Source organism: Mercenaria mercenaria, chromosome 2 (assembly GCF_021730395.1).
Source record: "Mercenaria mercenaria strain notata chromosome 2, MADL_Memer_1, whole genome shotgun sequence".
NCBI classification, from domain to species: Eukaryota; Metazoa; Mollusca; class Bivalvia; order Venerida; family Veneridae; genus Mercenaria; species Mercenaria mercenaria.
In genome coordinates this window covers 111,866,405-111,880,313 of record NC_069362.1, presented here as the reverse complement: position 1 = coordinate 111,880,313, position 13,909 = coordinate 111,866,405, and the positions used below count along the sequence as shown (strand labels likewise).

Sequence of the window (13,909 nt, the reverse complement as noted above, 5' to 3'; positions counted from 1 at the left end):
AAAACGGGTTAGAAAGCTTATTACAATGCGAAATGGACATCACAACCCGTTTTGTAATAAAGTTGCAAAATGTAATAAATTTCTGAGTTAGTTGAAACGCATTTGTATCATAGTTCTAAGGTTCACTATGTGAATAAAAGTGATGGATGTGAAGATGTAATGTGTTATACTTATGACAATTTGGCATTAACATTTTACATAAAAGAAAAAAAACACAAGTACTTACAAAATCAATGAGGATACTCAAATTGTCATAATTATTACAAAACGTGTTACAGTGCTTATAACAATGTGAAATGGACATCACAACCCGTTTTGTAATAAAGTAGCAAAATGTAATAAATTTCTTAGTAGAAACGCACTTGTGTCATAGTTCTAAGGTTCACTACGTAAATAAAAGTGAATGGTGTGAAGATGTAATGTGTCATACTTATGACAATTTGGCAATTCCTACTTACATCAAAGTAGAAAAATAGTACTTACAACATTAATGTGGATACATAAATTGTAATAATTATTACAAAATCGGTTAGAAAGCTTATTACAATGTGAAATTGACACCGCAACCCGTTTTGTAATAAAGTTGCAAAATGTAATAAATTTCTGAAATAGTTGTAAAGCATTTATGTCATAGTTCTAGTGTTCACTATGTGAATATAAGTGAAGAATGTGAAGATGTAATGTGTCATACTTACGACAATTTGACATTTACTATTTACATAAAAGTAAAAAAGTCAAGTACTTACAATATTAATGCGGATACTCAATTTGTAATAATTATAACAAAACGGGTTGGAAAGCTTATTACAATGTGAAATGGACTTCGCAACCAGTTTTGTAATAAAGTTGCAAAATGTAATAAATTTCTGAGTTAGTTGAAACGCATTTGTATCATAGTTCAAGGTTCACTATGCAAATAAAAGTAAAGGATGAGAAGATGTAATGTGTTATACTTATGACAATTTGGCATTAATTTTTAACATAAAAATAAAAAAAATACAAGCACTTACAATATCAATGTCGATTCTCAAATTGTAATAATTATTACAAAACGGGTTAGAAAGCTTATTACAATGTGAAATGGACATTGCAACCCGTTCTGTAATAAAGTTTTAAAATATAATAAATTTTTGACTTACTTGAAACGCATTGGTTTCATAGTTCTAAGGTTCACTATGTGAATAAAAGTGAAGGATATGAAGATGTAATGTGTCATACTTATGACAATTTGGCATTACCTATTTACATAAAAGTAAAAAAGAAAGACAAGTACTTACAAAATCAATGAGGATACTCAAATTGTAATAATTATCATAAAACGGGTTAGAAAGCTTATTACAATGCGAAATGGACATCACAACCCGTTTTGTAATAAAGTTGCAAAATGTAATAAATTTCTTAGTTAGTTGAAACGCATTTGTGTCATAGTTCTAAGGTTCACTATGTAAATAAAAGTAAAGGATGCGAAGATGTAATGTGTTATACTTATGACAATTTGGCATTAACTTTTTACATAAAAAAAATATACAAGCACTTACAATATCAATGTCGATTCTGAAATTGTAATAATTATTACAAAACGGGTTAGAAAGCTTATTACAATGTGAAATGGACATTGCAACCCGTTTTGTAATAAAGTTTTAAAATGTAATAAATGTTTGACTTACTTGAAACGCATTTGTGTCATAGTTCTAAGGTTCACTATGTGAATAAAAGTGAAGGATATGAAGATGTAATGTGTCATACTTACGACAATTTGGCATAAAAGTAAAAAAGAAGGACAAGTACATACAAAATCAATGAGGATACTCAAATTGTCATAATTATTACAAAACGGGTTAGAAAGCTTATTACAATGCGAAATGGACATCGCAACCCGTTTTATAATAAAACTGCAAAATGTAATAAATTTCTGAGTTAGTTGAAACGCATTTGTGTCACGGTTCTAAGGTTCACTGTGTGAATAAAAGTGAAGGATGTTAAGATGTAATATGTCATACTTATGACAATTTGGCGTTACCTATTTACATAAAAGTAGAAAAATTCAAGTATTTACAAAATCAATGAGGATACTGAAATTGTCATAATTATTACAAAACGTGTTACAGTGCTTATAACAATGTGAAATGGACATCCCAACCCGTTTTGTAATAAAGTAGCAAAATGTAATAAATTTCTTAGTAGAAACGCACTTGTGTCATAGTTCTAAGGTTCACTACGTAAATAAAAGTGAAGGATGTGAAGATGTAATGTGTCATACTCTGATGACAATTTGGCATTACCTACTTACATAAACATGATAAAAGTAGAAAAAAGTAGTCACAACATTAATGTGGATACATAAATTGTAATAATTATTACAAAACGGGTTAGAAAGCTTATTACAATGTGAAATTGACACCGCAACCCGTTTTGTAATAAAGTTGCAAAATGTAATAAATTTCTGAAATAGTTGTAACGCATTTATGTCATAGTTCTAAGGTTCACTATGTGAGTATAAGTGAAGAATGTGAAGATGTAATGTGTCATACTTACGACAATTTGGCATTAACTTTTTACATAAAAGGAAAAAAGTCAAGTACTTACAATATTAATGCGGATACTCAAATTGTAATAATTATTACAAAACGGGTTGGAAAGCTTATTACAATGTGAAATGGACATCACAACCCGTTTTGTAATAAAGTTGCAAAATGTAATAAATTTCTGAGTTAGTTGAAACGCATTGGTTTCATAGTTCTAAGGTTCATTATGTGAATAAAAGTGAAGGATGTGAAGATGTAATATGTCATACTTATGACAATTTGGCATGAACTATTTACATAAAAGTAGAAAAAAGCAAATACTTACAAAATTAATGAGGATACTCAAATTGTAATAATTATTACAAAACGTGTTACAGTGCTTAATACAATGTGAAATTGGCATTACAACCCGTTTAGTAATAAAGTTGCAAAATGTAATAAATTTCTGAGATAGTTGAAACGCATTTGTGTCATAGTTCTAAGGTTCACTATGTGAATAAAAGTGAAGGATGTGAAGATGTAATGTGTCATACTAATGACAATTTGGCAGTAACTATTTACATAAAAGTAAATACAAGTGCTTACAAAATGAATGTGGATACTCAAATTGTAATAATTATTACAAAATGGGTTGGAAAGCTTATTACAATGTGAAATGGACACCGCAACCCGTTTTGTAATAAAGTTGCAAAATGTAATAAATTTCTGAGTTAGTAGAAACACATTTGTGTCATAGTTCTAAAGTTCACTATGTGAATAAAAGTGAAGGAGGTGAATATGTGTTAACTTATGACAATTTGGCATGTACTATTTATATAAAAGTAAAAAAAAAGTACTTACAAAATCAATGTTGATGCTCAAATGGTAATAATTATTTTAAAACTTTCACATGCATGGTCGCATTTCAAAACGAATCCGCACAAATGATAAGCATGGATAGACAATGTGAACCATTGCACTAGCTCAAAGGTCAAGGTCACAGTTTTTGGTTGAACTTTCACATCATATACAGACTTAAATTTTCTGATTTTCCTACAATATTTTTTTGTAAATATTTAGTGCCAATGGTCCTTCTTTTAGTTTGTGAGCAGTACCATGCCTATGACATTTCTCATGTTGCCGTTGCATTCGTGTCGGTGACAGATATCTAGTGGATATTTATCTTATACTTTTTGCGCAGGTATCTAGGTATTGCGGACAAAAGTTGACGCTTAACAAAAAAAAAACAAGGAGAAATATCAAACGGAATGCCACGTACAAAAAACGCAGCCTCTACAAAACGAAACCCACAGCACGCAGACGTGCACACCACAAACACACACACACACGCACACACAAAGCCAACACACGAGGACAAAACGAACAAAGGAACACAGTGGGGCACCGCCTTGGAACGGTCAGTGGCAAAACATCACAAAACAAAGCACTGAAAGTGCTGATGGTAATTTTCTTCACACTTAGTTATGCAAATAGTAGTTTGATTCAATTTCCTACTTTAAATGCAGTTCAGTTTTTAACTATTTTCATCATTGTCGGTAGCGAATACGCCATATATTAGATTATAACCGGTAATCATATTGTATATGCAAATAGTAGTTTGATCCAATTTCCTAGTTTAAATGTGTTTTTCAGTTTTTAACTATTTTCATCATTGTCGGTAGCAAATACGTCATATATCAAATTAGAACAGGCAATCATACTTTTAGCTCATATTAGCATTGTTTGTTATTGTGATCGCTCATTCGTGTCTGTCTGTCTGTCAACATTTACCTTGTGTATTCGACAGATGCTGTATTTTTCAACTGATCTTCATGAAGTTTAGTCAGAATGATTGCCTTGATAAAATCTATGTCAAGTACGAAAATGGGTCATCTGGGGTAAAAGAAACTAGGTCACTAGGTCAGATCAAAGAAAAAACTTGCGTATGCAATAGTGGCTTCATTTTACACTGAAAATTTATGGAATTTGATCAGAATGTTTGTCTTGGTGACATCTAGGAGGAGTAATAATAAGGATCATCTGGGGTCAAGAACTAGGTCACCAAGTTAATCAAAGAAAAACTGTGAATTATTATTATACCAGATTTATATAGCGCCCTTTTCATGATCAATTTCACGTTCAAAGGCGCTTTACATAGTTCAAATGCAGCCACACAAGGCGCATAATTCATCCTCTACTTGTACAAACACAGAGCGATCTGACCAGAGGGACAGAGTGATACAAAGCCCCTACGACAGAGAGATCAGAACTCAGATAGAGGCTTGTCCGGCTAACTTAGCCTAGCTCGTTGCGAATAGACAGCCTGGTTCTTTAACGTGCCCAGTGTATAGCACTGATACACGCAAGGATTGCCTGGGTTCCTGCCCAGTACACCTCTAGTTAGGTGGGAAACACTGAAAAGCGTTTCTGAAAATTCCCGAGTAACGGCCGGGGATCGAACCCCCAACCTCAGGATTGGAAGGCCAGTGTGCAAACAACTGAGCTATCCGTCCACCTTAAATAGGGGCTACAAAAACACAAACAAATATCAGACAGGGAATGCCACGTACCAAAAACGCAGCCTCCCAAAAACGAAACCAACAGCACGCAGACGTTCACACCACACACACATGAACACAAACACAAAAAACGCAGCCTCCACAAAATGAATGCCACAGCACGCAGACGTTCACACCACAAACACACACAAAGCCAACACACGAGGACAAAACGAATAAACAAAGGAACACAGTGTGGCACCGCCTTATAACGGTCAGTGGCAAAAAAAAACAATAACTGGGGACTTTAAACCGGTTTACGGTGCGCACCCAACCTCACTCGTGCCCCCACCATGTTTCAAAGACACGGAATAGTGTAAATAAAAGTAATCCCCTCCAGGTGAATCTCTAACACGCGTAATGGAAACAAAAAGGCATGGCATGTAAAACACAAAATCGCTCATGTATAAATATATAAAGAGTAAACCTTAAGAACCAAAAAACGTATGTACTCAATGCCTTTGCAGAAGACAGAGCAATAAGAGAAACACCCTTAATGGCCCGACGAAACAGGTCAGAAGACAGATATCAAGACAGTAAGTCCCGGTGGGATTTAGAAACGCCCTTTTCAGGTCCCCCTCCCCCTCTTCCCTCGACCAATCAAATGGGGCGTAGGCCAACTGTAAAAACCCGCGCGAATGGGTTTTGAAGTAGCTGAAAATTACCAAAAAACTATTGAAAAGCTGAATTGTGAAATATGCAGCAATTTCTTTACTGAGTGTTAAGATGAGAAATTAAATCTAAACGATACCATCATACTGGGATCAAGCATTCGTCTTTGAGACTAAATCAATTCGTTTTGAAACTGCTTTTTAAAACAAATCTGCATTAGTACATGCAAGCAAAATATCAATAAGCTAGTAAAGCAACCGTTTTGGTAGAACAACCAGCTTGGATACCTCCTAAAACGAAAGAATTCTACGCCGCAATTGATGTTTCGCGCGATAATTATAAGTGCTTCCAAGACAACGACCTTGACCATTCTATCGAAAAATTAATGCCCATATACTTTTATGACTACTAGTATACGTATGTTGTTCGCAAAGATGTCGGGTGTCTATATAATCTACTTATTCAAGTGCAGTTGAAAAATAACAAGGTTTCATATCAACGTACAAACAATGACATAAATTCCATAGGGACAGCCACGTCGTATGAGAGCCTCTCAGAGAAATTATCTTACCACAGCGTATCTATAAAAACACACACACATTCCAGTAAAAAAACAAACAGAAGTACAGTGGGTATCGGCTTTGTTGTATTTTGCAGTAAAATCTTTAGCAATACAGACTATAACTGGCAATTTCCATTCATTAATAAAATATGTAAAAAGATTCTTTGGAATGAAAGAATGCAACAAAGAAGAATAATAGCAGACTCAGTTTGATCGAGTTTGCTCACGAGAGGTAATGAAATGTGCAACACCCCTCACGCCCCCTAGCACCGGCTTAGCGGAACTCTATAGGACATATGTTGAATGGACTCCATGATTCCAAAGGACCGGAAAATATAACAACACTGAATCAAAGTACGGATTCAAAACTTCTAACCAAACTACCAAACTGACACTTAAAGACTGTCCTATTTCTTATCAATAATAATATTCATAGAATAGCTTGTTATTTCTACTAGCGACCATTTGAGATTTTACTGTCGCATTCCTTCAACCGATAGTTGGTGTCCACCAACATTTAACATGCGTATATTCGTTTGTTTGTTGTTTTTTGTTGTTGTTTTTTGGTGTGTTTTTTTTCACTTTACACAGTTGCCCACTGTTTTATACATTTGTATAAGAATCATCACTGAACGCATTAATCTAAATGTTACCCCTGTGGACTTAATACCATTCAGATGTTACTTTTAAAAAAAAAATTCTTTATCATTCAAACAGTTTTTTATCATTTACAAGTAAACCAGACTGGGATTGGGTTAATTGTGACCCCATTACACATGTGTGTCAGGTGTCAAAAAAGTAAGATTAACATAACTACATTTAGTCCAGACTCTGTTTTAATATTGACCCTTCTCAAGTGCAAGGATGGCACACTGCTTGCAAATGATAAGTGTATGCAAATTTTATCCTGCTTAAGTGTATGAAAATAGTATGTAAACATTGTTTATGAAGTGATGCAAGAATGAAGGGTTTGTTGTAGAAACTTAAATATACAAAAAAACGAGACCTACTTCATTTTGAACATTGAACTGGAGCATATGTAAATTTACATATTGTCAGATTGAATAATTGATTTACGTTTATCAAATAGCTCACGAATTAATTGTTTGAAGTAATAATTACGCAAAAAGAAAATGTTAAACTTAATATTGAAAAGTAAACCGATGAATATTCAAATTTATAAGATATTTTGACCTGGCTATTATATATGTGCTAATTCTTAAGAAATGGCCTTAATTCGGGTTCTTAGTCCTCTATCCAAATCAAGGATCAAGCTCCGTATACTTTGGCTTACTTCAGTGTTGTTTGATGTTGCCTGTATTAAATAACATTACCGATTTTAGCTTAATTTTACCTGTGCATTTTTGCTAACGTTCTTCCTTCTGTCTTGTTGGTTGGCGCCGACAGATCACCGTTTCCCAAACAGCATTTTGTCACAATATCAGTAAACCTTTTAATTTTAGTACATAGTATCTTATGCCCAAAATGTTCTTCGACCGAAATTTTTTCGGACCGAATTGACTGAGCCAAAACATGTAAGGCCGATTTGTCTTATGTCCATAGTGACCCCCTGTTTGAAAGTTTGATATTCCTCTTGCGGGTATGCATGTTTAATTCAAATCAAAGACAATTTCCTCCTTTCCAGTTTGACCTTGTATGCGACAAGAAATGGATTTCAGCAACAATAACAACGATACAAATGGGTGGAGTACTTCTGGGATGCATTGTTTCAGGACATTTAGCTGATATGATCGGCAGGAAACCGACTTATTTTCTTGCCATTTTTGCGACGGTTGCGTTCAATCTAGCTGGTTATTTTTCATCATCGTGGCAGGTCTACGCTGTCTTGCGATTCCTTATTGGTATAGGCATTGGATTTTACTTAACGGTACAGTACAGTTTCACTAATGAATTTGCTTCTGCTAAATGGAGGCCACCAATAGTCACTACACCGTCTTGGGCATTGGAATCTAGTCTATTTGCTTTGGTTGCATGGGGATTTCATGACTGGCAGAAAATACATCTTGCTATTGCTGTTGTAGGAGCACCTTTTCTATTAGCATGGTGGTAGGTGACCTTTTAACTAGATAATTCTAACATTTTCTTCGACATTGTGTTTAAACAAAAGTTTCTGTTCTTGACGTCTAGTTAAGATGTGCTCTAAAATGCGAATCACAAAAGTATTAATTAATAAATATTTGAGACAGGAAAGAGTTATAGTTTAACTTGTGCTTTCAGTGTTATGTCCTTATTACATCATGTATATCTAGGATGTTTAAAATTCATTATCAAGAATTATATGTTTAGTTATATTTAAGGATAATGCCGGAAAGTTTCCGTTGGCTGGTTACTAAGCAACGTTTTGAACAAGCAGAGAGAGTGGTTAACATTATCGCTAAGGTCAACAAGGCGGAGAAGCCATCACTTGATAAAATATTTGCAGAGGCAAAACTAGAAACAAATCAACAGGCTACAAGCAAACGATACACCTTTCTGGATCTGTTCCGAACAAGGGAGAGCACAAAGACCACTATTGGCCTTTTGTTTGCATGGTAATTAATGTACAATGTATGACGTAACTCAGCTAAACTTAAAAAAACACTTCATTTTGTACCTTCAATTTTCGTACTTTCTTGTGATGTCAATCATTTTGCGTTCCTTCTGTATGCATCAGTTGGACAATTGCATTACATGTGCAAAAGTAGCTGAAGAAACAGGTGTATCTGCACTTCATGAATACTATTTACGATTTATTTGTTTGTTTTGGGGTTTAACGCCACTTTTTCAACAGTAGTTCAGTTATATTACGTCACCAGTGTTTCTGATTCTTGACCAGTACAGACCTGTTCTCCACAAGTAACTACCAATTTCCTCAAAAGTATGAATCAGAGGTGGGGAAATATTTATGAAAACATGGCCAGTTAATATTTAGAAAATACCACAGACCATCTTCGTATAAAGGACATTAATATTAAACCTGCTTATGACGGTATTTAATTTCTCTTTGCATTCTTGCAATAAAAATGTGAATTTGCCTGTGTTGAGAGACCAGCTATCAATAATTACTTGTTTCCAAGCGAGATGTTTACAGACTCATTCGATTAATATAAAACTTTAGAAAACGACATGTCTGAACGAGCCAATTTTAATGCTAGTACATTATTTGGACAACTGACTTCGATTTTGTATGAACGACGAGGACACTTGTGTAAGTTAATAGAAACTGACTATGCTTTAATTAACAACAGAGATAGCGTTTTAGGGACATCAGTATAATCTATATTATCTTTGTTTTCATTCGAGATTTAAATCGGAATGAATCAATCAATAGCCAAATAATTGGTATCCATGTTTGTGAAAATGTAAAGAGTAATTAAAGAGACAATTGAAATGCAACAACAAATTTGCTATGTAATTATGTAATTATTTGTCATTTCTTATTCATGGTGATGTTGACCTTTTCGCCATGTGTATATATTTTGTACTGGATTTTGTTATATCAGTGCGTGAAATGCGATGCAATTTAAGTTAACTAAATATACATAACGTCTTGTTTTTTAGGTTTGCAGCCAGCTATGGGTACTATGGTATAACATTTGGTGTGAAGAGTTTATCAGGAGACTTGTATTTGAACATGTTTCTTATTAATGTGGTGGAAACTCCAGTTATGGTTTTAACGGCATTTTTAGTCAACTGGTTGGTTTCAAAATTAATATTTTAAAAAATATATATATATTATGTACCGTCTTTAAGTTATCATGTTACTATTATCTTTTATTCACTTTAAATGATTACAGCTTACGTTCTGATTTTCAGAATCATGCGAGTAAAATAATTATAAAAACGGCCCATGTGTTTCCGGGAGAACTTGTGCATGAAAAACATATTTCTAAGCACTGAATGACACATGGGTAGAAGCACTGACCTTCCGAGTGGCAGTTGTATTTTTCCTGTCCTTACGCATAAAATCCCATAGAGGCAACGACAAATGTTTTGAAGAAAGCGGTCACAGCAATTCGGTTACAAATGCCTCTAACATTTATCATATATTATCAGGTGGTTTGTCAGTTATTAACTTTGTCATGCATGATGTAGCAGTGTTCTTTCCTATTCCTTGCTATATTTATATTTTCTTAGGTTTGGCAGGAAGAAAGTGTGTTTCACATTTTACGTACTTGCTGGTGTAACAGGAATTGGAGTTGGTGTCATACAGTACTTTAGTACGTTTGTATAAACAAAGATAAATGATGATTTGTTTCTTGCATAAGTTTTTTTTTTAAAACCAGTTTACAAAAAAAATATTATCTTATAATATCTAACAATATACCGAATAACAATATATTTACACAAGCGCTTAGCTTAGAAGGAAAGCAAATTTCAGTAATTCGCTAGAATGTCTATATAAAAGACTTTTAGAAGAAGGGGGCCTGTGAGGTCTGTATTTGAAATGTCGTAAAGAGTTAAATCTGTATGCAATATTCTTATTTTGTCAAGTGCTCCCCAACTGTCAGTTACGTTTGGCGCTGTATTTATTATATCATTGTATTAATTGAAACTCACAGCATTACCAGTGAATGGACAACTTACCAATGCTATTGCACTTCTGTCAAAATTAAGTGTAGGGTGTGGCTGGCAAGCTATGATAGTTTATACCACTGAAATATACCCTACTGTTGTCAGGTAAGAAGAACGTTAACATATTTTTCCGTTTGTCCGTCACATAAACAGCAACTACATAAGATTTGTCTTTTTGCGGTATCTAGCTATTACTAAGAACATTTACTTTGAATCTTCATCAACTGAATCTACGTAACTAGATTAAGCATTTCTATTGATATCTTTGTAACTAGTTTAAGCATAACTAGTAGAACCTTTGTTTTTTCACATCGTTCAGCACGAGATTTATGTTGTGTTAGTGTACAGTAATTTTTCAGCTTGAACATTTCGGCTTGGGTGGTTCCAATACTCCCGCTTTAAAAGCTTTGGATACTGTTTAACTACCCCTAGGATATGGTGCCTGCTTTTTCATTTTGTCTTTTGGCAGCTTCTGTGATATGCAGGCTCCATAGCCACATATTCCCGCTCTAAATTCCAGTCTATTAAGTTCTGTCCATTCTTTTCTCGTTTAGGACAAAGCCATTATTTTATCTGGGGACCATACGCCGCTTTTCATGGAGTTGCACTCTGTGCACCGCACCGCCGTATGAATAAATCTGCGGATGTCTCTAATTTATATCCTAGTACTTATAACATGTGTAAAAGTTGAGTTCTGCTCAACCCAGGGCTAGAGGGCGTGGACGGTAGCTTGCATCCCTACTACCGTCCATGAAAGGCTCAATCAAACCGAGTCTGCAACATTTTCGTTGATGTCGTGTTGGACGATCTGCGGTTTTCCACTTTTCAAGTGGAATCTTTTTAACCAGTCAGAGCATTTCTTTATAGAGCACTTCTAGTGTATGATCTGTTGAATTTTCAAGGACTTGATATCACGTTTATTTATCCTTCAGAACGATTGCTTACGGCGTTCATAGCACAGCCGCTCGAGTCGGTGGCATGGTTGCACCACAAATTGTTTTCTTGGTAAGAATAAAATCTTAAAATTGAACTAAATGCAGTCACCGCTACACAATAAGGCTGTGACATTTCCTGGTAAAAGGAAGATATAATAATTGTAATCAATAAGGAGTTAAAGGTTAAATTTAAACAGCTGCTCATATAGATAAGTAAAACGATAAGCTATATACAACGTATATATGCATGCCATTTATATATCTGAAACTGTCTCGATTTGGATATTTTACATTCATATAAACATGTTTATTATACACCTATATAAATTTTGTCAAAATTACAGCTTGCATTTCACAAGGAAATACGAACAGGCCGAAAAATATCCCGTATTGTACCTTCCGTATTGTATGTTGCCGGACTATCTTCATTGATATGCATGAGCTGACACTGTTATATAAATAGCGCACACAAAAGAATCACTAATTTCATTTTAACATCAAACATTTAAGATTTCGTTCGATTACAAATCAAAAATCAAAAAGATGGAGGTATATGATAAAAAGATCAATACAACAGTACTTAGCTAGATGTGGGCTCTCGTGGATTTTGCAAGGACGAATTACACTCGGCGCATGCGCGCCTTCTGAGATCCGATTTAGCAAAATTCACTCGAGCCGAATACAGCATCCAAGATCGAGCTACTGTTACAATAATCCTATTTTATGGTTAAAGGAATATGTATTGTAAATGAAAATATGTATGTGTACTAAACAACTGGATTTTATGTTAAATATAATAAATGTATATCGATTCAAAAAATCTATTTATTTAAATATGTATGTTTGAATTCAGGACGACGAGATACCAGGGATTCTATATTTTCTCAGTGGTGTGCTGATGATGATCTCAGCTGTCATTATGATGTTGTACAGGGAAACTAAAGATGCTGTGCTAGAAGATATGTTAGATGTAGATATTAAAGTAGACGGCAGAGAAAAAATGGTTGACAATTTTGAAACATCGACTCATTTGTAATGAGACATTCCAAGTGGTTTCAAAAGCACTGGTTAATTTTTTAAACAAAAACGCCTGCTGTGAATATTTTATTTTTTATTACCAAAACAGACATTTACACACGTATGTGTTTATACATGAAAGACTGTAATAACAAAGAGCCCATTCTAGATACTCAGGAAACATTTTGCAGAGAACCAACAGTGCATATCAAGATCTTCGAATTGCCTTACTTTGTAATGCTGTTCAATATGTTTTTGTTTTCTATATTCAGTCGTATATACAATGATATACGTTCCTGCTGTTTCATGTAACATATGAAAGTGATCTGTAATTATGAAATGTTTTATATATTCTCAGGTCCCATGTTTATCAATGTTTAAAGTTTTAATAATCAGACAGGTGTGGCAAGTGTTCAATTTGCCATAACTTTGTTGTTTATAGAGCATTTTATACTGTTACGAAATTTTGCACAGCTGTCTGTGGCAGCGGAATGCATACTGATATGAAGTTTCGTGATAATCTGTGCGAATTAAATATGAAAGGAAAAAATAGAAATATAGCAGTTCTTTAAGTTGAAGTCTAAATTTCAGACTTAATATGTTGATAAATACGGGCCTTGGGTTCTGCCTTGGTCACAAAACCGTACGATGTCCGTACGGTTTTAAATAACCGTACGAGTCCACTAATTTTAGAATCCTTACGGTCTCTGTACAATCGTAGTGTCTGGTCACAGTACCTACGGGTCTGGTACGATCTTTAGAGGATGCAATCGTAGGATATCCGTACGGACATCGCAGACAAGTCGCGCGGAGCTCGCAGTGAGCCCGGCCATACCTCGTACAGCTAGTGCTCGCGAGTTCGTACGGTGTTCGCACGGTATCCGCACGGTGTCCGTGCGACAAGAATAAATCAGCTCGGCGATGTCTGAAAAATTTGCATTTACAATTATAGGATATCCGTACGGACATCGCAGACAAGTCGCACGGAACTCGCAAGGAGCCCGGCCGTACCTTGTGCGAATCTGTTGGCTCGAGCGGCGCTCGCACGGTGTCTGTACGGTGTACCTGCGACAAGAATAAACCAGTTTTGCGACGTCTGAAAAATGTCCATTTGTAGCCACTCAGCTGATCGTAACGCCCTGCGAG

The 13,909-nt window shown here is 34.9% G+C and overlaps 2 protein-coding genes across 4 annotated transcripts in view; one reads left to right on the top strand and one right to left on the bottom strand.

Annotated features, from left to right (window-relative positions):
* LOC123564933 (solute carrier family 22 member 4-like) overlaps positions 1 to 13,909 on the bottom strand; it is a 143,820-nt gene that overhangs the window by 87,359 nt on the left and 42,552 nt on the right. The gene's annotated exons all lie outside the window — the stretch shown is intronic.
* On the top strand, positions 10,222 to 12,992 carry LOC128555363 (organic cation/carnitine transporter 2-like). Of its 2 annotated transcripts, XM_053537578.1 has the most exons (4): positions 10,222 to 10,456; positions 10,799 to 10,916; positions 11,744 to 11,816; positions 12,600 to 12,992. In XM_053537578.1, exons 2-4 carry the CDS (start codon positions 10,876 to 10,878, stop codon positions 12,780 to 12,782), a joined length of 297 nt encoding a protein of 98 aa, XP_053393553.1. In that variant the 5' UTR covers positions 10,222 to 10,456; positions 10,799 to 10,875; the 3' UTR covers positions 12,783 to 12,992. The 2 variants fall into 2 exon arrangements, with proteins under 2 accessions (XP_053393553.1, XP_053393554.1); XM_053537579.1 differs by lacking the exon at positions 10,222 to 10,456 and having other exon boundaries at positions 10,481 to 10,916.

Bases quoted from the DNA above. Each gene is read 5' to 3' on its own strand.
- LOC128555363 (XM_053537578.1), top strand. From the start codon at position 10,876: ATGATAGTTTATACCACTGAAATATACCCTACTGTTGTCAG. The intron at 10,917-11,743 runs GTAAGAAGAACG...TTTATCCTTCAG, and splicing joins ATATACCCTACTGTTGTCAG to AACGATTGCTTACGGCGTTC. The intron at 11,817-12,599 runs GTAAGAATAAAA...GTTTGAATTCAG, and splicing joins CACCACAAATTGTTTTCTTG to GACGACGAGATACCAGGGAT.